We start from the raw sequence: 24,632 nt of genomic DNA, 5'->3' as shown, positions 1-24,632 counted from the left end.
TCAGCTCAACACCACAAAAAACTATGGCCATGTTATCCATCAGTTATCGCTCCAGTTGTATTAGAGGTCTTATATTAGCACTTTGGGCTTGCCATCACCTCTAAACTAACCAATCTCTCTCTAATCATTTGCACTAGGGTCTGGTAGTGATGTCCGCAGAGTTAGAAGATGTCTTCAATAATATGTTGGTCGGCAAGGTACCAGCCGTTTGGGCCGCAAAATCTTATCCATCTCTCAAACCTCTTGGCAGCTACGTTTCTGACCTTCTCGAAAGACTCGCGTTCTTCCAAAAATGGATCGATGACGGGACGCCAAATGTGTTTTGGATTTCTGGATTCTACTTTACACAGTCCTTTCTCACGGGTATGTTTAATAATCTCTTAATGATACTATCCTTCTTTTGTTGGATGTGAACGAGTGGAAATGTTACCAATGTTCATTTAAAAGCACTTACACTCGAGGGCATTTTACTATTCGCTTATTTGCATCTTTTGAAAAAAGAAAATCGAGGTGTAAAAAGCTAGCATTTCTCCTATAAAAATGCTATATGTTCTTGCTCAATTTATAAAAATGCAAATATGTCGATTTTTTAGGTGCGCGTCAAAATTTTGCTAGAAAATACACAATTCCCATCGACTTTGTTGGCTTTGAGTTTGAAGTGATGACGCAGGAGACAGATATGGATAACAAACCAGAGGACGGTGTTTATGTCAGGGTAAGAACGGTTAAAAGGTTCTACACACTGCGGCATTAAAATAAATATAAACTGTGGTGTAACTGGAAGGCTCGCATCTGATATAGGGCGACTGATTGGAGTGACTCCAAATTCTGACTCCAATGACATTCAAGGCCCCGCGAGACACGTGTTTTTGTCTCGAGGCTGCGCGTGTTTTTATTGGACTTTCTCGTAGTCGCGGGATTCCCACGCGTGTCTACACGTCACTGACTTGGCTTCTCTTTTCCTCCTGAGTATCGCTTTCCAATTATTTTCATTTCATCGCAGTCAGCATCAAAATATTTGACCATATAGTTAGGAATAGAAAATAAACATGGTCAGGAACCAAATGTCAATGTTTTTGTGATACTTGTTTTGTTTAGGGATTATTCCTTGAAGGTGCAAGATGGGACCGGCAAAAAATGGCATTAGGAGAGTCGTTACCTAAAATACTTTTTGACACGTTACCTATTGTATCCTTTTTATTATATGGACAATTGTATTTAGTACTGTCACTGCCCCCATAACCCACAAAGTGATAAGAAGAAAGTGCATTATCCTTCATTGAGTATGCCCCCACCCCTCCCCCCTCGACTCAAACTTGTTCCCAGTGCCTCTGCGAGGCTGCGAGGAAAGGCGGGAAAATTTGTTTTTGTATTTTTTTTAAATTGCAATTTGCAAATGGCGTCTCTTCACGGGGAGTTTCTGCGGCCGAAAAAAGCAAAGCGAAAACACAACAAAGAACTGTGCACGCACTGGGGTCTGCAAAGGTTATTTTACAACAAGATACAGTAAGAAAATTTAAATCTATTGTTGTATTTTGTTTGAGGCTTTTGACTTTTGAGCGTTCTTTCCAAAAATGTTAAATTTCGTACAATGTATTTACGGTTTACCGTTTAGTTTAACTAAACAAAACATTTAACTAAACCGGTGGTGCAAAAAGATATTGATTTATGTCACTCGAAAATAAAACAGTGGCTAACCGTGAAAAATCCACATAATTTGCCAGTGGGCATCACGAATTTTATGTGAAAGCTCGGACCTTTTAATGTACCGGGTTTGTTGCATATTTGAAAGTCTGTTAAATTACGAAACTTCTAAATTACATAAATCCTTGTCCTGAAAGATGTCCACTATTTACCATGCAACCTCCTTACACAAAGGTTATAAAAAAGTTGCATTCAGCTGCTATATAAAGATCAGCGGCCAAGGAAGCAAGCGCGCGGGGGTTTTGGGGTGGGAAGGAAGCTTCATTCCTTTGTCGGATGTACCCTTAGCACCACTGTCTACCTATGATGTGGGATTTGTTCTTCTTGCCTTGTAAGAATTTAGTCCATAGTTCGAAAAATAGTCAATCAATAAAAAAATGACTCTTGTCAGTTCTAACATGGAATGACTTCGCTGAGACATCTCCTCACTGGCCGGAATATACTATTGTATGTCTCCATTCAATGATCACACCTTAACTTAAAGTGTTCAGATGTGGGTAAAACCTGGTGAAAAATCTCAATTCAAAGCAAAAGCTACCTACCAAGCTCCGGTATATAAGACCAGCGGTCGTCGCGGTACTCTCTCTACCACGGGCCACTCCACAAACTTTGTCATGTTCGTTCAACTTCCTTCAGATGATCCCGAGCGTCATTGGATCAACAGGGGAGTGGCACTACTTTGTCAGTTGGATGATTAAATAGCTCACCAGATATTCCTCTACAAACGTTTTCTGATAACTAAACTTTCTAAGTACAAACTCAGTTTTTAACGCGTGCATACACTTTGGGTGCCCAAAGCATTCCTATATTCGAAAAATGGTATAACTCGAAGCGTCCGTATATTATATATATATTGTATGATTTTTGTATATATTATTTTACAGTAAAATACATAGTTCTATTTATAACGAGAGAGTACAGTATACAGCATAGTCATTCTAGTTGGTTATTTATCTCAAGAAACTAATAGACAGTGTTGGAAAAACATTGTTTACAACGATGATAGTTGCCTTGTTTTAAATACAGGGAAATATCAGCATAGCCCATTTTCCACTGGGCGAATTTATTCGCGCGATGCGAAGCGATATCTGAAATGTTGTCCTGTGATTGGTTTGCGAAAAAGTGGAAAACAGGCTTTAATAACAACGCGCGTCTTTCCCGCGCGGGCAAAGCGGACTGTATGTTCCCGATGCGAGAACATTTGTACATATTGCATTTTATTAAAGGGAAAATAGTCAGCTAGGAATACACGGGAAACATTGTTTCCGCAAACTAAGTCAACCTTGGGAAAAGATGAAATGTTTAAGAGTCTGTTAGAAACATTTCGACTTTTCAGAAAATTTATTTTGTTAAATTTTGTTTCCACAACATTGTTTCTACGGGATTGCCAAAGAAAGAAAAATTTTAAGGAAACGACGCTCTCATGAATGGTCATCTGGAGTCTCCAGAGTTTTTATATACTTTTGGAGAAAGGAAGACTGGGTCAGAATGCCCATAAGGCTTTGGGAGCTTGGAAATTTCTTTTCTCAATTCTCGCAGTTTTGAAAGAACCATCATGTGAGTAAAGTGCTTTTAAATCTATTTAAATCCTATGTTTTTAGCCGTAGTTGTCGTTTTATTTTTTGTAGATCTATTAGATATTGTATTTTTCTTTGTGTTAAGATGCTTTTGAAAAAAAATGCTTTTTTAAACGTTCCAGAAAACCGAGTTGAAAGCAGCGTGTTTTGTAACGATTTACAACTGAATGAACAATCTATAAATGGCACTTTTTAAACATTTTTTCATAGAATTTACTATATTTTTTGTATATAAATAATAGGATACAGTAATATATAGTATAGTAATATATAGTAATATAGTAATTTATAATAGTATGCATACCATCAAGTCCATCATAGCTCACAGCCTCACACACAAAGCAATCTAATTGTAGATATATGGATCTATTGTATATTGTGAGGAAGTTACCTTTCAGCCCTTCTTTCAATTGAAGAGTGAGGTAATAAGAGTGATTCCTATTTACCCATCTCACTAAAATCCCTTATTTCTTTTAGCAATGGCGGACGCAGCACCAGCCGGTGGTGGACGAGGTGGATTTGGACGTGGAGGTTTTGGTCGTGGAGGACGAGGTAGAGGACGCGGGCGAGGACGTGGTCGTGGGCGAGGCAGAGGAAAACCCGATGATAAAGAGGTTAGTTGCTTGAAAATAACAGTTATTCTTTCACCTTTGATTCCTGACTAATGAATGTCATATTTTTTAAAAAGTGGGTGCCTGTGACCAAATTAGGACGTCTGGTGAAAGAATTGAAAATTAAATCATTGGAGCAGATTTATCTTTTCTCATTGCCAATCAAGGTATGTTTATATCAGTTGAATATTATTCTCATTGTTTTTCTTTGGAACTGATCGTTTCTCAGAATAACCCATTCACATTTATTATTCTAGGAGTTTGAAATAATCGATTTCTTCCTTGGTGCGGCTCTGAAAGATGAGGTTTTAAAAATCATGCCAGTTCAGAAACAAACCAGAGCTGGGCAAAGAACTCGTTTTAAAGCCTTTGTTGCGATTGGTGACCACAATGGGCATGTTGGTCTTGGGGTCAAATGCTCCAAAGAAGTTGCAACAGCTATCAGAGGTGCAATCATTTTGGCCAAGCTGTCTGTCATTCCCGTACGAAGAGGTTATTGGGGTAACAAAATCGGTAAACCTCATACTGTGCCTTGTAAGGTGAGTAATAGTCACCTTCCGTATTATTAAGTCAGAAACCGCTGATAGCTTTCAATGATGAAACTATTCTCTGCCAGTTCTGCTTCTGATTGTCAGTGACGATGCAAGAGAAATAATTTCTGAGTAATGCTGATTTTTTAACATGTAGAGGCATATTAGCACAAATTACCTTTAAGGTAATTTTTTTACCTTGAAGTGATGTTACATTTCAAATCTTGCATGTGGTAAGGTAAAACAAGCAAAAATGTTGTACCAGGCACACATTTTCATTCATCTAAATGAAAACTTTTTGCAACAAGTATAATGTGAATATTCCTTAATAATTCCTTTGAAATGTAGGTTTCTCTGTTGACAAGCTTTTAATGTTTACCTTTGACATAATAATTTGCTGTTTTTAGGTAACAGGTAAATGTGGTTCAGTCCGTGTAAGGTTGATTCCAGCCCCTCGTGGTACAGGCATTGTATCAGCCCCTGTACCCAAAAAGTTGTTACAGATGGCAGGAATTGATGATTGTTATACATCTGCCAGAGGTGCAACTGCTACCTTGGGAAACTTTGGTAAGTATCTCAAGTAAAACTGTTATTAACATGTTATTGAAAATAAATTCTTTACTATGATAACTGACATTTTACCACAATTGTATTCTTTAGCAAAGGCAACATTTGAAGCTATTGCAAGGACTTATGAGTACTTGACACCAGACCTTTGGGCTGAGAATAAGTTCAGCAAGGTACCATATCAGGAATTCACCGATTTCTTAGCAAAACCAGTTTTGCCCAAGGTTGCACCAGCAGCAAGTCAACCAGAACAACCTGCTGCACCAGCTGGGAAGGCATATTAAACCCTGATTGGACTTGAGTGTAGATTGAAAGGAAAGTAAACAAAATAAAAGCTTCCTAAAATTATGTTGTTTTGTCCTTGTTTTCCTCCCACCTGAACATCTTTAACATACTGTTTGACTTGATGGATTGCCCAGCAAAGTTGTCCCACCTAAACATGCCCTGACCAATGCAGTTCTCACTCCTTAAACAGTTTCCTTGCTTATAAGTGCAAACCAGTATCATCTGCAAATCTCTGAATATTAGAACAAAATTGCAAAGGTAAGCATTTGATACAACTAAAATTGTTTTTGGATAAGCAATTTAATGTTCTGTTTTAGGAAACTATTAAGTACATCTGTATTCTTTACATATATAACAAAATTCACTCTGATTTATGTCTATATTAGTTTGACAGTTACAGAACTCCAATGTTTAACTGTTTAGTTAATTATGGTGGAGTAGCCATACATTCTTTGCACACTAATTGGCAGATTAAACTGGAAATTATTAACAGCATTGATATAAATATGAACAAAAGCACTTGCATTATCACCTGGAGATAATAGTATTAAATGACTGGTTAGGTTGTAACTATAGTTAGTGAACAAATTGGACGATTACTCGAATTATTAGAATTGTGTAGAGTAAATTTAACCATTCAGATTGAACATAGTTAACAAGTTCCTGTATTGCCTAAAAGTTTATGGAGAAGAGATCTTGTTTCCTTTGTGCATTGGGCTAGTGCCATTGATGGATGGCAAAACATAGTAATACTGAGTTGAGGCTCACATTAAATTTTCTGCTATTCCAGTAGAAATTCTGTATATGATAGCTTCAGAAATGTTGGTGAAGCATTTGAATGTTATTTTAATACATACAAAAAATTTAGAAGTAGTATCTATCTGCAAAATTCCTACTCAACATCAGAGAAACATTTAACCAAGTTTAACTTGGCTTTATAATTTCTAATCAAGATCCTCTGTCTTCATTTCAACTGATGATGTTGTTGCTTCCTCTGCTTCATCAGATGTAAGACCTTGAAGAAGATTTCCTAAAGAAATACAAACATTTTATAAAATTTCTTTATCAATTTAAAAATACCCAAACAACTTCCACTCACCAAGAAAATTGTTCATGCTTGGTTCCTTTGGCTTTGGTGTTAATCCAAAGAACAATTGCCCAATTTTGTCTAAATACTAAGGGAAGAATGACAAAGTACATAGCACATTAGGCAATGAGGCATGTTAAAACACCAATGAGTCAGATGTCATCACTGACTATGATGCAATCTTACCGCCAGATAATTTGGATCTCTGTTTAGGGAAGGGTGATATTTCTCACATAATACTGTGAATTGGTTTATCGTGCCTTTCCTAGATAAGAATATGTTAAATTGTTGTGTCAACTTGAGAATACAACCAACTGTTGAGATGCTATGATTTCAACATGACAAAACTTAGATTTGGCTGATTACCGGTCAATAATTATTAACAAAATCCAGAGAAAGTTCAATAATGGTTTCTCAAATGGTGGTCCAATGCCAGAAAAATCTGGGTGATGACCTGTGTACCGAACAAACACACAATGAGCTGTTGAGGATCTTTTTAGACATAGGAATCTGGAAATTTGAAGAGGAAATGCAGATTACACTAGAAATTGCATATTTAAAAGCAATAATGCACAAACAACTTACTGTAACACAGCTTGTGCTACGAATAAATCAGCTTCACTAGGGTATCCACAGGTAACAGCATATTCAATCAGCATTGTTGCACACTGTTGACCACTGTTTGCATGAAGAAAGTGTGACTGTGCTTCACCATAATTGCGTTCTGAAAGAATAGAGTCAAATCAAATTGATTGTTCAACACACTGATCATAGGATTATAAATATTACCCTTCCAATAAGTCTCTGCACATAAAAGATTTAATCTTGGATGTCCAAATGTCCATTCCTTACTTTTCTTTGCCGTCCAGCTAAAACGGAGGTGAAAAACTAGAAACTTTTTCTCATTTTGTGTCTTAATTGATATTATGGTAAAGGAAACCAAAGAATGCAGTTTTTAGCATGCAAAAGTACCTTAGTGCACCATCTATAAACTCATGTCTGTTAGCTGAACAAGGTTTAAAGAGTAGAAAATGGGCAGTTATTTTCTCTAAAATCAAAACAAAATAAACTTAGGACTTTGAAAACTTGTTTCATATAGAACAATATATAGGAATCTAGTGAGAATTGCCTGAACTAGCTGTTTTCTTTTCTCAATACAGTACCTAATGTTTCATCATTCACAGAAAAATCTGCTTCTTCAAAACATTTTAACATAAGTTGGCATAGATCTAATCCACTTTCCTCCTGTGGGTAATAAATTTGTTTTAGCACATATTGGCAGAAAATAGGTGATTCTGATAATCTTAAATCAATATTTCAAAAAAGTTAAATAATTTGACCTGGCCATGATTTAATAGTACAGTTGCACCATCATAAACTAAGTCAAGTGCATCTTTGTGTTTGGTTTGACTCATGTACCTTGAACAAAAACAAAAGTCTGATTTAATCTACAACTCATGAATATGCTATTGTGAATCAAAGTTGAGTTTAAAAAATATTTAGCGACAGTATGCCTTCTGATAGGGATAAACATATCTGTGATTTTGGTCACCATTCACTGCTTGGGCCTATTTTAATGATTGCAAAATTTAGCCAAGTTTGCTAATGGACCAGCAATTGCTTATTTGCAATACGCATTATTATATTTTAGGCAACCTCTACGGCATTTATCTCAATCGCAAAAATGTCTCTATAGAAGACAAAAACACAACAATATCTAATTTCTGTCACATTTCCTGCCAATTAAAATTCTTAAACAACACCCTCTCAAACAACCAATTACCAAAAAAAATGAGGCATATTACAGGAACCACTTTCTCTAACCAACTAGCTAGAAAGTTTTGTCAGGAGATAAATCACAAGTTTAGTCAACCACAAGTATATTTTAGGTATACATTAAAAGGAAATTGCAAGTTGTGTTTCCGTTCCATACTGTGACAGTAAGAACAGGGACAATATTTATTAACTGCAATACTATAAGTTTACAAACTGCGGTATTTTCGCATGTTTTATTATAAAAGATGTGATATTTTCGTATATCAAAGGGTGGATACGGTATTGTACAATCATTGTTAAATTGCACAGCACATCAAAATTTTCTATTTGCAAACTCACAAACGCAAAACATAAACAGGTATTGTATACATTATAATGTACGTGTATTAGAACAGGTGTGAGTGAACTTCATTTTAGTCCGAGTAAAATGACCAGGAGTCACTAGACTGACATGTAATATCCCACCTAAAGTATAACGTCCTTATCATTTGATGAGCTTCGTAATGGTCGCCGTCTTCGATGGATTTTTGAAGTTTTGAAAGTACTCTTCGCGCACCACGATTTAAAGTTTCAGCCATTTTGTAACTTCCCTAAAATTCTCGGGGGGGGGGAATGCGGGAGACAGCAAAACTGATCTCAAAATATCACTGTACTATGCTGGTAAAAATTTCATGTCGCGATCGAGTTCACAAATATATATAAGCAGGCTAAAGTAAAATTGCTTTAATCCTAAACCTTAATCTCGCCCTTCCCCAACCACTAAAACAAAAGATTTAGATTAAGGATTGCGTCCGTGGACTCAGGTTATGGAATTATTGGTATTAATTTTATTTCCGAAATCCACGAATACAATCTTAACCTTAATTCTAAACCTGATCCTAACTCTTAAGCCTTGCAAACCAATAGTTCCAATAATTATAACCAAAAATTCCACGTCCAGACTCAGAATCCACTTATTTAATCCTTAATCTAATCCTTTAGGGTTAGTGCTTGAGTAAGGGTTAGGGTCACGTTTAGATAAGATTATAATCGGGCATGAAATTTTTACTTAATCATCACTGAATTATTGTTATTAGTTGTCATTAGTGTTATCATTGTTTATGGCGTTATTTACCCAAAGATCTGTCATCTGCGCTACGCCCAGTGAACCACAGAACCAGTCTCTTTTTTGCGCAATTATTGCGTAAGAATTACTTAATTGGCTTATTAATTACGTCACTAATACTTGATCTTTACGCATGCGTAGTGAAATTTGCGTGGTAGTGTGGTTTGATTTTTACAGAGAAACGGAAAATTTTGTGTTCAAATTTTAGTTGAGAATTCACTCAAAAAATTGTACAAATATCACATTTGAAGATGAACTTTTGAACAGCAGGTGTAACCCACTCTTTCGTGTGAAAGATGGCGGTTTTAAAGGAGAAAATACAATTGTTTTCAACGATATAAATGTGTTTGTTGCTATCCAACGACGATACTACGTCCATCTTTATTCGGGCGAGCTGAATCGCTTTTGCCACCTTTTACCCCTGGCTTTTGGCTCACGTCGTTCGTGTATGAGTTTGCTGAAGATTGCAGTTTGAAGATATTCAACTTCTATTGAACAATGTCCGTCGTTCACTACAAATTCAAAAACAACTTGGAGTACAAAACCATATCCTTTGATGGACTGTCCATCTCTCTTGGAGATTTCAAAAAGTCCATTATGTCACAGAACAAGACGAAATCCTCAGAGTATGACTTGGAAGTCACGAACGCACAGTCTAAAGAAGGTATTGATTTCTTTCGACTTTAAACAGCACCGTGGTTCGTCTTTCAAGATATTTTAACTTCCTTCATTAAAAAAAAAGGATTTATATAAGTGTGTCTCACGCCATGTGGCATAAATTGAGGCTTTGAAATTTTTTCCCAATTCATATTATTCAAATTTTATAATTCATATTAACTGTGATTTCGCATAGTTTTGGGGGGGTTATGCGGACATTTCTTTCCCAGGTGAAGTTTTTGAAATCTGTGATAAATATTGTTGCAATATTTCAAAAACAACAAGATCTAAGGATATATTTCAAACTGCATCCTTAGTTGGATATCCTGCTCAGAGTGTCTTTATATAGATCTAAGCTGCCCTACTTGGCAATTTATTTATTGTAAAATGTCTTTTTTATATATGATAGCTGCTCACTTTTGAAACATGATATTTGATTGTAGCCAACTATTACTGTCTATTAGTCTTAGATGAGAAAAGCTAGTAGGATACATTTAATATTGAGAAGAATTGGTGAATTTTAGACAAAGCAGTCTTACTTCAACTAAACATATTTAGAAATAGGAATTAAAAATAGGAATAAACAGGCAATAATGTTTCTACAGGAAGAATCCAAATTGGATAGGAAGCATTTTTCCTTCCTAGGAAACAATTTGTTTTCCCATGTTTCTTTGGTTAGCAAACAGTGAAAATATTAAAGAGGACATCACAAATTAAAAACTTTTATGCAGTGATTCTTTTTTGTTTCCCCATTGCTTTGACCTTACACAGTAATCAAATACAAACCTGCTTTTTTATCGGAGGAGCCAAAAGCATTTGTCAAAACATTCATGTAACCAAATATATTTTATATAAATCTTACTTTCATCTTTTCCAGCATACACAGACAATACAACTCAGATCCCAAAGAATGCCTCAGTTATCATCCGAAGAATTCCACTTGGCCCAAAAGGAAAAGCTTTAACTGCAGCGTAAGTATTTTCAATAAACTCGGACAACAATAAAGCCCTGATTGTTTGCAGGCACTCCAAAATGGTTCACATAGGAACTAGCTACAACAAGGATACAATATTAGGTGGCCCCATCATCACCTGATAGATCTAGAGGACCTTGGGGGAGATTTTTCCAGGATAAATGCATTTCTTTTGCCAGTGCAAATTCTGTCAAATCTTCATTAAAACAAAATCTTGTTATTTAAATTATTTTGGGGACTGAAGGGCTAAATTTTTCTTGTTATGGTGTACTTTTCCTAAAAGGGAGGGAGGTGTACCTCTGAGGGTCTTCAAATGCAAGATAACTAATGTGTTTTTTTGTTTATCTATCCTAACAGCGAAAGACCACAGTCCCCAGCAGAAGCAAAACCAGTACGTAAAATGTGTTATTTTAATAGCCTAGAAACAATTTCCTAAATATTAGCAAACATTGATGAAAACAAGTTTTGTTTCAAAATGAAATTCTCGTTTCCTTGGCATAGTCCCGAATAGATCAATGTTATGTCAATATTTTTGAATGCGTTTCTTCATTTAAATTTTTCTTTTTTTCTTTGTAACATATCACTGTACAAAGATTAATCTGCAATAAACATTTCACATCTCTCCTGGATTGATTTTTGGCCGCACAAGTTGTACCACAACTTGGTCAGAATAAAGTTTTTTTTACGTTTTTGTTGTGTGTTGTTGTAGTGATTCAACTAGCATTTCCCCGGTTGATGATGTCATTCTGATGCCATGTGTATCATTACTTGCCATTATGATTGTGATTTGTGACATCATTTTGAGATGATGAATGATAACATCATCACACAGCTATTAATTATGATGACTGGTGTTCAGTGATGACATCATGATCATGAACAATTATGAAATTTTAAGTTCTGTCAAAGCTGTCATCAACTACATCTAAAATATGACATCATTCTAAAGTATTGAATGATGATGTCATTCCACATTCACATCTGCATGCTTGGTTTCAGTTTTGGGGGGGTGCAGATTTTGTGATATTACAGAGTTGAGGTTCCAGTAGAACTATCCAAAAATTATCGTACAGGAGGGAAAATCTCAGTGTGAACATGTAGGAAGTCCTAGCATTTCCAGGTGGTGTGATAGCACTTTGCACCCCCAAATAGTTTGCATTTAATCTGGTAGTCAATGACCTTTCATGATGATGACATCATCAAGCTGTACTGGTCTTCTGGACAGGTCTTTGGCAATGGTGTCATTATCTGATGGTTAGGATGCATGTCCTTGTAACATGTGGATGATCACCAAACTCAAGTATTATCTCCCTGTTTATTTTGGAACCACTGCAAAGGCTACTGATATAACTGATATAGACCTTCGAGGTCCACAGAAACACCAGGTTTTGGCCTAGGGAAGTTCATAATTTACCAACCCTGCTGGATTAACCCCCGAAAGGAGATAATCACAAATTTAGCAAAACGGAAACTAACGTTTTCTTTTCAACCCTCCCCCTTTGAAAGACATAACAAGTTCGTTGGGTTTAAGCAGCTCACGTGACAGTTTTCCTCCAAAAAATTGGTGAAAAATCCGGCTCACTCTAAAACAACTGATCATTTTGTTCTACCTGCAAAAACGCACACTGGGAAAGTTAAGAGTTGTGTTCTGTAAAACTGTAATCAGTATTAAACCGTTTAAAAACATGTATCCCTTACCTCTTATCTTTTACTTTATCGTGACATTTTGTGTTTCCGACAATTTAAGGCTTGAGATGATAAGAAAATGGTAAAAATAGCTATATATCAACGTTTATCATCTACACCCAGTTCAAGTTTGTAATCTTAAAGACATTTCAAAAACACAATATATTTTTGTTTGGGAATGTCAGTTTTATGTTTATTTCAAAATCATCAATCTGGTATATAAGATCTTTTAGATGTGGTCGGAAATTTACAATCTAAACATATGCGTCCGGTCAAATTCGCTCAAATTGTATTTTCAAAACATCTTAGTTTGTCCTTTTGCCGTTTTGGCCTTGGTTTTATATTTTGAAACTTTTTAAATTGTCGGTTGGCCACAGTTTGTGATGATTTTCGTTAACAAATGTTGAACTAACCTTGTTACCTTTGTGTTTGAAATGGTTTAGTTCGTGTTCGGTCCATATTTATCATATCTTTCCGTTCACTTTCAAAAGACTGAAGATCAAGATGTGATGCCAGTTGTACCTTTGAGTAAACTAAACAAGGTAATGTTAAATGTCTCGTGCTGAACAAACTTTGTAGCTGCGCGCGCCCAGAATAGCGTGCTCCGCTTGAAAATATTGCTGCGCGTATATTGAGGTTCAGTGAGAGAAAAGAACAAACGTTCTCACGAACATTTCCAACGTGTGCCACGCAAATGCACGTTGCTACGGCCATATGTGATTTGCACAAAATTCACCTGAGGTTTCGTGGTGCATTTGACAATTGTGAGATGGAGGGTGAACTCTTGTGAATTCCGAGTTTGGGTCTGTTTTAAGCTCAAAATCTTTGTTTTCAGTCCTACTTCTTCGTTAAAAATCTTCATTTCTATGACGCGACTCTTTATCCTGATTGAATAGTGGGGGGGGGTTAATGAAAATGTTCAGGGGAGGGTGTATAACCCAAAAAAGGCGCGCGTGCAAATACATCGCTTCCTAAATTGACTCTTGTGGGTTTTATGTAACTTGCTACGCAAAGGAGAAACTTTCTTGTAAATCAACGCTCCACAACCAGTGCAAGTGTCGTTTTCACGAACAAATTGCTGCGTGTTGCACGCATTTCATCGTTCTCACGATCATTATTCAGTTGGTTGAGCTGAGCTGAGCTGAGAGCATGCACTGCGCGCATCTTGAAATGTTCTATTTCGTTCCAGGTCGCAGATCTGGCGTCTGCAAACGCCTCCGAAGAAGACAAGATTGCCGCGATGATGAATCAAGCGGGAGAGGACTGGGACCCATCATCGTACGTTCAAACTTCTATCATACCCATAAGGCTTCAGATAGTCCACACAGATACTAAGTTACGTTTGTTCGAAAGGCGTTTAGCTTAAACGGTGGATAAGTCAAAGTTTAAAAATACTCTCATACATCTTGTAAATGATTGAACCTACATCTTATGCATTGAATATATACTTTCATTGACAATTAAACTATGTACATCGAAATAATTCGGCTCAGTTGTTCAATAAATGAATAATTTTGTTTTTCAATTTGAACTTATCCTCCGTTTAAGCTAAACGCCTTTCGAACAACCGGACTCTGATGTAAAAATTGCCCAAATTTCGCTTGTTTCGTATTCCTCAAAATATATATTCTAATTGATATTTATTTTAAAGCATAGACAAGTGAACTTAAATATTGTTAAATAATAAGACAAAGTTAAAAATGTAAACAAACCGTTTGTTTACATACAGACTTGACTTCCACTTTAAGGAGTTTTATACTGTTTATATTGGGTGAGTTATCCCGACTAGGCAAGGTGGAAACTTCAAATTATAATAAAGGACTGTTTTTACCTCGCCTAGACAAGAGGCTCTCACTCACTCATCGAAAAGTCACTCATTTCGCCCATTTACCACAATGCTAGATACAAACACTCGCAGCGAGCTTGCGAGTTGATTTTGCGTTGAGTGGTAAAGAGCCTTAACTCGCTCCATAAAAACAGGTCGTAATCTAATATTGGCAAATTAACCGTCAAACTTGAAATATAGAATAAATATCTTGTTTAATTCTCAGGTATGCTAAACCAAAAGGCCGTCAATTCAGCGCTGCCCCACGTCAACCACCTCCAGCTCATTACATGTGCTTCCGATGTCGAAAACCAGGCCATTGGATACAGAATTGTCCGAAGAACAACGTAAGACCCGAGGAAATGTTTCCTGTGTTTTTTGAGTTTCCTTAAGTTCAACACAAGTTTCTAAGTCTTGTCTGGGCCGTTTGCTAGGATCCCAATTACGACATGAAGGTGCGTCGGACCACAGGAATCCCAAAGAGTTTCCTCCGTCTAGCCGACAAGCCGACACAGAAAGGAGCGTTATTGATCCCAGATACAGGACAGTATGCTGTGCCCATAGTTGATCAGTAAGTATTGGGATTACCAGCAGACAATTCCATAAAACACAAGAGAAAAAAACATACTCCGAAGAATAACATCTCGTAAACGAATTATTGACAACAAGACAATAATTTTATGGTTATATTTCGACTTCATTTCAAAGTCATCGTCAAATCAGAATAAAATGACTTTGGCAATGACTTTGAAATAAAGTCAAAATATCACCGTTAAATTATTGTCTTGTTGTCAATAGCTCATATCTTTAGTTTACAAGATGTTGTTCTTCGAAGTATGTTTTTTCCTTGTAAGTATAGGCATTATTTCTCCAGGTAGCTATATGAGTAGTTGTTGATTGACACCTTTGGTTGGTAAGCTGCTAGTTTAAGTGTTTCGACCTGCAGTAGGTCATTAATTCCCACCATATACACTGTTGCTACTCTTTTTTATCAATAAATCCCTCTCTGATCTATCTAAAAGTCTTTTCACACGATCCAATTTTGATTGATCCAATTCACTTCTGACGTGTGAAATATAGTCGGCTATTGGTGAAGCCGTAGTGCATTGGCTTCAGTGGATTTGCTGGCATTGCTGCTGATATGCATTATAAGACAACAGATTATAAAACATCCATCAGAAGTAAATTGGATCCAACAAAATTGGATCGTGTGAACAGACCTTAAGCGTCCTTTCTCGTCTCTCTAGCAATGCATACGAACAGGCTGCAACAAAGAAGCGGGCCAACAACTCCCAAGGTTTGGTTGAAGCCGAGAAACCGATTCCACCAGAATATTTCTGTCCGATCTGCAAGAAGATCATGAATAACGCTGTCGTTATTCCGTGCTGTGGTGAAAGCTTCTGTGATTCATGTAGGTTTTAAGGACTAGTAAAACCTCCAACATCCGATGTACATACAATACTGCTTATTGAAACATGCGTTTTCATGTCAATTCAATCCACTTAGGCATCGAGAAATATCTTCTGGAAAATGATCATGTTTGTCCATCTTGTCAAACGGAAGATGTGCTACCAGCGTCCATTGTCATTAACAAGCATCTTCGCCAGGTAGTTAACCCTTACGAAATTTCAAACCTCAATTTCCAAGTTTTAGTACGTTTTAGAGGTTATGCCCCTCGCTTGAATGCATGCAAATTGATGGGGTCTCATTTATTTACTAATTTGATGGGTTCTGTGGTCGTAGGCAATCATCAAGATCAGATCATCCGGTTTCGAAGGTGGTTCATTATCTGCCACGTCGTCTCCCAGTGCCCATCGCGATGGTGATAGTAACATCACTCAAGGAAGGTCAGTTACTTCTTTTACACTAACAAGTAACAATATTTACGAGTTAACATCACTGTTCTGTACTAAGACTAAGTACTAAGCTCATCTGATATGAATAGTTGAAGCTAATTGTAGGCTTATTAAATTCTCCATTTTGTTCTACTCGGCATGGCATCGAGAGATGTTTAAAGCCCGTTTTCCACTAGGCGAATTTATTCGCGGGACGCGAAGCGATATCTGAAATCCGGTGATGTGATTGGCTTGCGAAAAAATTCGCCGCGAAAAAGTAGAATCGCTTCCAACTTTTTATCTGTTCGCGCGAATAAATTCGCCTAGTGGAAAACGGGCTTAAAGAGCTTTTATTCGTCTCCAGCTGCGGGTAAGAAATTAAAATACTTGGCAGATAAGATATTAAAACAATATTTTATAAATTACATTGGTTTGACATAGATTTGCGTCCTTAGCCTACTGCATGAAGTTTGAACCTAGCACAGAATTTAACACACGGATGCTGCTTACTAGGCCACAAAATCTAGCTCTCGATTCATCAGGATGCTCAGTCATGGCTTGATATCTTTCGGTAATATTTAGATAATTCACAATGCCTTGCTTGGAATTCTAGGTCGACTCCAGTACCTCCAGCTGCAACAACTGCTGCTGCTGTTGCCGTTGTGTCTAGTGGCTCGACAGCTTCTGTTGCAACCGAATTATCAAAACCGGCGCAAACGAGTACAGTTACTGCCACCTTAACGACGTCCGCACCACAGGCAACACCTGCTATTGTACCGGGTATGATATTTATATATGGCTTATGGTCTGTTCGTTTCTCGAGTCTTAAACTCTTTTCCATTCTTAGCGAACGCAACCGCACCAACAGTAATCATGCCCAAAGTTATACCACAACCAGCTGTTCTTGATCCTCGTTTACACAGGTGAGATATTCAAGATGAATATTCCATTATTATTACAGGGGATTGATCTACAGCGGTTTCGTAGGGGCAGACTATTTGTCGGGCAAGGATTAAGCACAAATGCCAGCTGTCTAGGACTCTAGGTAGACTACCTAGATTGTCAGAGTCAGAGCCTCGGAAAAGGCTCTTAGCCTCCAAATACACTAAAATTCTTATAACTTGGGCACTGATTTCGTACACAAATTTGAACTGATATCCAAATTTGCACCCGTACGCGCCCCCGGAACTAGGCTAGAGGGGTGCACACTCCCTGCACCCTCAATAAAGCCATCCTAGAAACAGGACATTAATACAAGAGGAAACCTTAAAACAAAACAAAATTAAACGATTTAGCAGCGCCTTCTCTTATTGATCATCCATGCAGTGTTACTACAGGAAGAAACCTAACTAACTTTAGTCTGTTCTGGATAGTCTAATAGTTTTAATTAAACTTCTTCCTAAAGAAATCTAGCAGGGTGTTCTCTTATTGATCCATGCAGTGCTAATTCACAGGGCTACCTAAATTTCACTATCGGGATTGTCCTGTCATATATTAATCCTTTCATATTTCATATGTAATTCTTAGACCCGAGGGTATGGTGCAACCTATGGCTGTCCCCGTTCCAGCAGCACCAATACACCGTCCGGCCTACGTAGTGCCAGTCACACGCACTTACCAACCTCACCACTCGATTGTTCACCCGATTGTACCTAACATCCCTGCTCCCTACGGTCATATCGCTCATCCTGCCCTCGTACCAACCCGTCATACATTACCATTTACCAACATGGAGCCAGGCATGATGATGAACGAAGAGGAATTTTACAGAGCTAAGAAGAAATTACATGAAAGGTGAGAAGATCATAGATTTTTAAGAGTGTTGTATTGACTGGCCCATCTTTTGTTGATTTCGTGTTAGTACATTAGAACACCGTAACTAAAGTAAATATTTTTTATACTGGATAGCTCTATCAGTTCTAAACTGTTCTTCCTGGAGGTCCAATAAGGATCATCTCTTATTGATCTAGTGTTTTTTAGGAAACCTAAACTAGACTATTTATACTGGATAACTCTATCAGTTCTAAACTGTTCTTCGTAGAGATCCGGTAAGGATCATCTCTTACTGATCCAGTGTTACTACAGGAGATAACCCAAACTGAACTTACTTTATACTGGATAGCTCTATCAGTTCTAAACTGTTCTTCCTAGAGCTCCAGTGAGGATAATTTCTTGTTCTTACAGTGTTACTACGGAGAAAAACCTGAAGCTTTCTAACTGGACTAAATGTACGAATATTTCTATTGTTTAGTAGAGGAAGGCGAAAACGCCGTAAAGACGACAGTGACCGAAAAAGTCGAAAGAAAGATCGAAGTCGGAGTGGACGAGACCGACGAGAATCGCCGAGCTCACGCCGATCACCTACCGATGCCCGTTCGAGAAAACGTTCAAGGTCCTGGTCGCGAACTGGCTCCAGCTCTCGCTCGTCATGGTCACATTCTTGGTCCAAGTCCCCTTCGCGGTCGTATAGTCGATCGAAGTCGCGTACACCGGTGAACTGGGACCGATCACGATCGCCCTCGAGGGAGAGCGAAAGAAGAAAACGAAAGAAACCGGATGTTAAAGAAACAAAGAAACGAACCAAAGCCGTGAATGATTTGCCAGAGAAACGAACTGTTAAACTTGCAACTACGAAAGACTCGAAGGGAAAAGGAGACAATGAAAACGAAAAATCAGAGAAACGAACGATAAAACAGGACGGTAAAACCACAAAACCAGCGAAGGAAAAATTAAATGTTGAACATGACAATAGTGTTTCTGAGAAACGAAAGAAAGATGACCCGAAAGAGGTTAAGAAAACATCCAAACAAAATGATGAGGTTGAAAGTAATGTTTCTGAGAAACGTAAGAAAAATGAACCGAAAGATACAAAGAGACCAAAACATAGTGACGATGTTAGCGGTAATGTTTCCGAGAAACGGACGAAAAATGAGTCGAAAGATACAAAGAAAGTGTCTAAACCAAGTGGCGATGCTGTTGATGGTAGCGTTTCCGAGAAACAGAAGAAAAGTGAGCCAAAACAAACAAAAAAAGTTGTTGACAGCAATGTTTCCGAGAAACGGAAGAAAAATGAGCCGAAGGAGGCTAAGAAAGTGTCGAAGCTGAGTGATGATGTTCCTGAGAGTAGTCTTTCCGAGAAACGACGAAAAAACGACCCAAAAGATACAAAGAATAAATCGGAACTGAGTGATGATGCTCGTGGAAAGCAAGCGGTTAAGACTGTAAAATCAAACGAACAGAGAACGGAGGAGAAAAGGAAGTCTGATACACGTGAACGTATTTCAGAAAAGACGAGCGTTAAAGTAAGCGTTAAGGAAAGCAGTAAAGCCATTGTGGTGAAGGAGTCGAAAGGTAACGTTAAAATGTCTCAACGGGATGTTGAAACTGCAAGAAATAAACGAAAAGTTGTTGTTCAGTCCAAGAAGGAGATCAAAAAGAAACCATTAGACAGTGACGATGGCGGCAAGAAAGGAAAACAAAACGTTAAGAGTACGAAATCAAACAGGGATGTCAAAAAGAAATTTTCAGAAGAAAGCGACAGTTCTGACAGTCCGGAGGAAAAACGAAAAGCTAAAACAACCAAATCTGCCGAAGCGAAAAGAGACGTTAAGAAAAAACCGAAGATTGAATCTAATGTCGACGATGACATCGCAGAGAAACGGAAGGTTGACGCTGGAAAATCAAGCAAGCTGATGAATTCGGCAAAGTTTGTGAAAAAGACAATGTGTGATGCTTTTGAATCGTCGCAGAAAAAAGTCTCAGTTAAGAAGAAATCTCAGGTAGAATTAGATAAAATTGAGCGGTCAAAGGAGGTCGTTTATCAGTCCAACATAGCCACAGTTAGGAAATGCTCAATATCCGATCTTAGAGATATCGTTAAGAAAGGCTCTGCTAGGGACTTTGTGGATCCGGTTAAAAATCTTAAGAAAAAATCGAATTCGAACAATAAAGAGTCCATGGGGAGCAAATTCGCGGGTAAGTCATCGGATTTACCGCGCGAAAAAGGAAAAGATTTTCGTGAGAAAGAACTCGTGGATGACAAAGACCGTAAAAGAAAAAAAGAGGATTTATTTGATGAAAAGAGGTTTTCTTCGTCAAAAGGAGATAGCCGAGGTTGGTTATATCTTTACTTTTTACGAGAGTGATGAGTTTTTTTCATGGGAGCAAATAATTTCATCAGGTTTTTAGAAAAATTCTAGTTTGGTGCAGTTGTTGGGGTTTAGATCTTACCATGCATGTTTGCCTTTGTACTTATTTTCACGAGATCCTGCAATTGTTTAACAAAAAAAACATGTTTATCACTTTCACGTTTTTGTAACACTGAACACAAGCGAACTGTTCCAGACAAATGGTCAAAACGAAACGTACGTGTACTTTTCATCTGTCGTCTTCAAATCCAACGTTTCATATTTTCTCTAAAACATTCAGCCGATTTTATTTGCCTGTAGAGGCTATAGTCAACGCGAAATGGGTTTTATTCCATGGGGTAAAGTACGAAAATGTACACAATAGTCGGTGGCAAAACAATGAGGAACTTCAGTAACCCAATCAAAATGCATAAATAGTGACTACTTCTGGTAAAAAGGTGTATCACTATACCACTTTTGATTAACTTGAAAAATGAAAAAAAAAATGGCGAATAAGTTTAAAACGAAATTCCTCCTTTTTCAATGGCAATTCATTGAACGAAATAACACTACTCATACCCGGACACAAGGTTATCTCGTCCCTATTGCAAAAACAAACCCGAGTTAGCGAGGCTTTTTGCAAATAATTCACGAATTCGTCACTGTCAAAACTGTTTTTTTTTAAATGTTCAGTCGTATAGTGTAGCAGTATAATCGTATAGTGTAAGTTTTTTCTGACATTTTACAAAATATGTTCTCTATTTTGTAGGTTCCAGCCCTGTGGTTGAAAAAAGACACAAAAGTGAACGCATTGTTAAAGATGATCGTGAAAGCTATCAGCAGAAAACTGAAAAGACTAAGGACAAAAAAGCGAAAGAAACCGCTAAGGGTAATATTTTTGCGGTTGAGGAAAAACGGAAAGAAAGGCCTTCCAAAGACAATAGACTTATTGAGGAAAAGACTTTAAAGGAAGGCAGAAAAGACAATTTGAAAAAGACTTATAGTAGCGGTGATATCCGTGAAGTTAGTTTAAAATCTTCTCATAAAGAGAAATATTCTGTAGGTAAAATAAAACACCGAGAAAGTGATGGTTTGGGCAATTTGAATGTCGAAAAGTCTAGAGTTCGTTATAAATCTGATGATAGCTCGCTTTCTGAAGAAGACGTACAAAAGAAAGCCAAGAAACGGAAAGAGAGGACATGGAGTTCTGAATCTGAGGATAGTGATGATGGAAGAAAGATTTCTCGGAAACGTTCAAAAAGTGATGATGAGTATTCCCGGGATTCCGACGAAATTTCTGAGAAACCAAAGAAAAGAAAGAAAAAGAAATCCTCGCTAAACGAAGATGAGCGAAAGGAGGCGAAACACAAGAAGAGAAAACATAAAAAGAAGCACAAAAAGCATAAACATAAGAAGAAATCTAAACGCAAAGAAAGAAGGCGATCTGGAGCTTATTCCAGTGAGGATGATGATGATGAGTCCGGAGGAGAACGTGGAGACAGTGATGCCGAAGCTGGAGAGAAAAGTCGTGATAAACGTGGTGTTAATGACGAAAAAATATCTCTCAATAGTGAGTCACATGAGGCTGAATCTGATGTGGAACGAGAGTCCGGAAGCGAGGCTGGTGATGATAATAGAAGTGGCGCAGATAGTTTAATAGTTGAGGTGAATTCTGGGAGCGGTGAGATCAGCGATGATGACGTCATTATGGGACAGGAGGACATTGAAGTGGAAAATGTAGCTGAGGTTTCGGAAGTAACAGGAGGTAGGAATGATGACGATGATGAAGTGGAAGAACTGGATTATGACGAGGAAGACCTGCATCAGGAGATGAGCGATGAAGGTGTTCAGGAGATTGACGTTGATAATGAGGGTGAAGATGAGGATAGCGGTGGCGATGATGTTGACAGGAATGACGACGAGGAGTCTGTTGAGGGTGAAGAGGTTGATTCTCAGGGTGAAGCAGATGAGGAAGACGATGAAGAGAATGAAGGAGATGAGATTGGATCTGAGGTTGAGGAAGAAGTACTAGAAGAAGGACAGCAGAATATGGAGGAAGACGTCGAAGAAGAAGAATTCGAACAGGATGAGGCAGAGAAGGATGATCAGGTTGAGGAAGAACAGGAGAATCAGGTTGAGAAAGAACAGAATGATCAGGTTGAAGCACAGGAAGATCAGATTGAGGAAGAACAGAAAGATCAGGTTGAGGAAGAACAGGATGGAAAGTTTGAGAATGCGCAGGATATATTTGGAGAAAGTTTGGAAGAAGATGAGACCATTGAAGAGGAAGTCGTAGACATTGAAGTGGAAGAAATGGGAGAAATAGAGCTTGATCACGACGTTGAGAATGAACAAGCGTTAGACAGGGAAATTATTGACAAGGAAAATGAAATTACCCAAGTAGAAGTTCAGGAAAACGATGTACTTGAAGCTGAAAATAACGTGATCGAGAAGGAAGCGGATGCCATGGTGGATGAAGAAGAGTTATTGGCGGATAGTAATATTGTAGAAGCGTCTCTTCAAGACAAAGTTGATAATCAACCAGTTGGAGATGATCTGTTCGAAGAAGCGTTGCTAAGAGACGCTAAATATGACGAAAGCGCTGACGTTGAACTTCTCTATGGTGACATCACTGGCAACCTGGGTGAGGGCGGCACTGATGACGTCGAAAAAAACGTAACTGATGACGTGTGCGATGATGTCACTAGTGACGCACGTAATGATGTCACAAATGCTGTCGTTGATGACAAAGGAGAGAACGAAGGTGAAAGAAGGAAACTAAGTGAAGATAACTTGAGAGAAACTGCATCTGAACATACTTCTGTGGAACTAAGCAATAATACTGACTATATGAAAGAACAAGAAAATAGCGACCGAGTAGCCGCCGAAGACCACAAAGCTTTAGTAGCATTTAGCAACGAAGAAAGCGGTGGAAAAACGCGTAATAACGGCGATCAAATCCGCGCTAACCAACAACAACACAATTCATTCAAAGCCTACCCAAGTTATGACTCAGGTGTGGGAACAGGATCCTCTCTCGAGATGTTGGACGACTACGATGATCCCGACTATACTTCATTCCGAAATTTTGCCAAAACATGACGAACACCGACCGACGTTTTCCGAGCGATGACGAACGTATGGCACCGCAGAATTTTTTTGAATTGCGGCACAATTTTCATAATGTAATATTTTGTGCAAACTTGAAACTCGATTTGTAGTCTTGTGTTTGTAGTTCACGTTCTTTTGGGGGTTGTTTAATGTTGTAATAGTGTGATAACATTTACCATACATGACTTTTAAAACATTTCATTTCCGCATGCATCACGCATTGAACATACTGAAGGTTTGGATGGCTTTTCTTTCCTTATAGAACACTTTGTTAAATCTTCCTGTCGTTGTTGGTGTTTCTGTAGTTAACCTTTGACTGTTGGTGTGGTGTTTCGAAAAAAGAAAAGGTGTAAAAATATTTATTTTCGTATATAGAATGAAATTAAATTTACTGTTTATAAAATATCGTTGTTGTGTGTAATTTTCGTGTCCACAGACGTTGAAATCCTGTAAAGAAGTGTTTCAAAAAGGTTTATCTTCTTTGATGTGTAGGTCTAGTGAACAAATATATAATATTCGCACAAGTTATTATTCGATCAATATTAATGGGATTTACACCACGTTGATTTTGAGCACAGTCTTTTAAAAACTTGTTCGCAGACATGTTACAACGCAGTTGAGCGTTTTTACATTTGTGCAAATCACTTGTCGAACATCGTCGAAAATCTACTGAAAATTCCACCGTAATCAAATATAGTTCGAGCTTACCAGAGTTTTCTCGCAATACACTTGCTAAACACCTTTCATAATCGCATGCATTGAATTTAGATTTTGAGATTTTTGCCTTTTTTCGCGTTTCCTTGACAGCGGTGTTTGAGATTCTACTTAAAATGTTTAATTAAACTTATTGTTTTTATTGATTAAATATAACTACCGTACTGCATGTATAATAAGATTTAAAAAGTTAAGATTAAAAACTCGAAACTTGTTTTTCTAAATGCTCGCATGAATTTGAGGACGAAAGCCAGATTTCCTTGATATTAAATATCACCAATATTTCTTCGCAGGGGGATATTTCTCGTGTGAAAATGATTCCTAAAGTCGTAAAGAGCTTGTGGGTCACACTTTCCTCAATTAGCAAAGGTCTTGATTACTAGTTATGCATTTGACATTTCTAAGTTGAGAAACTGATTTAAAAGAACTACAATTGAGATTTGATCACACTGTCGACCAGAC

At 37.7% G+C, this 24,632-nt stretch overlaps 4 protein-coding genes across 6 annotated transcripts in view; 3 read left to right on the top strand and 1 right to left on the bottom strand.

The window, feature by feature from the left end:
* The window catches only part of LOC114519251 (dynein heavy chain 3, axonemal-like), a 105,174-nt gene extending 102,583 nt beyond the window's left edge, over window positions 1–2,591 (top strand). For 2 of the 3 annotated variants that reach the window (XM_028539351.1, XM_028539350.1), the window contains exons 76-79: window positions 138–363; window positions 594–715; window positions 1,099–1,188; window positions 2,196–2,591. In XM_028539351.1, coding sequence (XP_028395152.1) covers window positions 138–363; window positions 594–715; window positions 1,099–1,188; window positions 2,196–2,402 — 645 coding nt within the window. In that variant the 3' untranslated portion in view covers window positions 2,403–2,591. The remainder of the gene's footprint in view (window positions 1–137; window positions 364–593; window positions 716–1,098; window positions 1,189–2,195) is intronic. The other variant, XM_028539352.1, reaches the window with a different exon arrangement.
* A 615-nt stretch (window positions 2,592–3,206) lies between these two features.
* LOC114519291 (40S ribosomal protein S2) lies at window positions 3,207–5,337 on the top strand. Its single transcript, XM_028539405.1, has 6 exons — window positions 3,207–3,261; window positions 3,759–3,895; window positions 3,970–4,059; window positions 4,150–4,431; window positions 4,830–4,989; window positions 5,083–5,337. The coding sequence occupies exons 2-6, from the start codon at window positions 3,761–3,763 to the stop codon at window positions 5,271–5,273; spliced, it is 858 nt and encodes a 285-aa protein (XP_028395206.1). The 5' UTR covers window positions 3,207–3,261; window positions 3,759–3,760; the 3' UTR covers window positions 5,274–5,337.
* Window positions 5,338–5,567: 230 nt separating this feature from the next.
* LOC114519322 (Golgi to ER traffic protein 4 homolog) lies at window positions 5,568–8,821 on the bottom strand. Its single transcript, XM_028539440.1, has 10 exons — window positions 8,603–8,821; window positions 7,702–7,780; window positions 7,525–7,606; window positions 7,334–7,409; window positions 7,151–7,230; window positions 6,947–7,085; window positions 6,728–6,871; window positions 6,548–6,626; window positions 6,374–6,449; window positions 5,568–6,304 (listed from the first exon to the last, which is right to left on the bottom strand). Exons 1-10 carry the CDS (start codon window positions 8,713–8,715, stop codon window positions 6,219–6,221), a joined length of 954 nt encoding a protein of 317 aa, XP_028395241.1. The 5' UTR covers window positions 8,716–8,821; the 3' UTR covers window positions 5,568–6,218.
* Window positions 8,822–9,371: 550 nt separating this feature from the next.
* On the top strand, window positions 9,372–23,829 carry LOC114519244 (E3 ubiquitin-protein ligase RBBP6-like). The gene is made up of 15 exons (XM_028539343.1): window positions 9,372–9,906; window positions 10,777–10,870; window positions 11,230–11,263; window positions 13,050–13,100; window positions 13,748–13,836; window positions 14,610–14,730; window positions 14,818–14,954; window positions 15,631–15,794; window positions 15,890–15,990; window positions 16,127–16,230; window positions 16,832–16,998; window positions 17,066–17,141; window positions 17,746–18,012; window positions 18,470–20,331; window positions 21,115–23,829. The coding sequence occupies exons 1-15, from the start codon at window positions 9,741–9,743 to the stop codon at window positions 23,445–23,447; spliced, it is 5,766 nt and encodes a 1,921-aa protein (XP_028395144.1). The 5' UTR covers window positions 9,372–9,740; the 3' UTR covers window positions 23,448–23,829.
* Window positions 23,830–24,632: the final 803 nt, after the last annotated feature.

This window comes from Dendronephthya gigantea, unplaced genomic scaffold, assembly GCF_004324835.1.
Source record: "Dendronephthya gigantea isolate DGI-Jeju-01 unplaced genomic scaffold, DenGig_1.0 000013F, whole genome shotgun sequence".
Lineage (NCBI taxonomy): Eukaryota > Metazoa > Cnidaria > Anthozoa > Malacalcyonacea > Nephtheidae > Dendronephthya > Dendronephthya gigantea.
The sequence above is the reverse complement of the archived record's forward strand: the minus strand, read 5'-3'. Positions and strand labels throughout refer to the sequence as shown.

What these genes read in the sequence shown, in the direction of transcription:
- LOC114519291 (XM_028539405.1), top strand. Translation starts at nt 3,761, where the DNA reads ATGGCGGACGCAGCACCAGCCGGTGGTGGACGAGGTGGATTTGGACGT. An exon ending in GAAAACCCGATGATAAAGAG is followed by an intron (nt 3,896 to 3,969) that starts GTTAGTTGCTTG and finishes TTTTTTAAAAAG; the next exon opens with TGGGTGCCTGTGACCAAATT. An exon ending in TGCTACCTTGGGAAACTTTG is followed by an intron (nt 4,990 to 5,082) that starts GTAAGTATCTCA and finishes TGTATTCTTTAG; the next exon opens with CAAAGGCAACATTTGAAGCT.
- LOC114519322 (XM_028539440.1), bottom strand. Translation starts at nt 8,715, where the DNA reads ATGGCTGAAACTTTAAATCGTGGTGCGCGAAGAGTACTTTCAAAACTT. An exon ending in TGCAGAGACTTATTGGAAGG is followed by an intron (nt 7,086 to 7,150) that starts GTAATATTTATA and finishes CTATTCTTTCAG; the next exon opens with AACGCAATTATGGTGAAGCA. An exon ending in TTGTTAATAATTATTGACCG is followed by an intron (nt 6,627 to 6,727) that starts GTAATCAGCCAA and finishes ATTCTTATCTAG; the next exon opens with GAAAGGCACGATAAACCAAT.
- LOC114519244 (XM_028539343.1), top strand. Translation starts at nt 9,741, where the DNA reads ATGTCCGTCGTTCACTACAAATTCAAAAACAACTTGGAGTACAAAACC. An exon ending in GAGGACTGGGACCCATCATC is followed by an intron (nt 13,837 to 14,609) that starts GTACGTTCAAAC and finishes TTTAATTCTCAG; the next exon opens with GTATGCTAAACCAAAAGGCC. An exon ending in GTCAAAAGGAGATAGCCGAG is followed by an intron (nt 20,332 to 21,114) that starts GTTGGTTATATC and finishes TCTATTTTGTAG; the next exon opens with GTTCCAGCCCTGTGGTTGAA.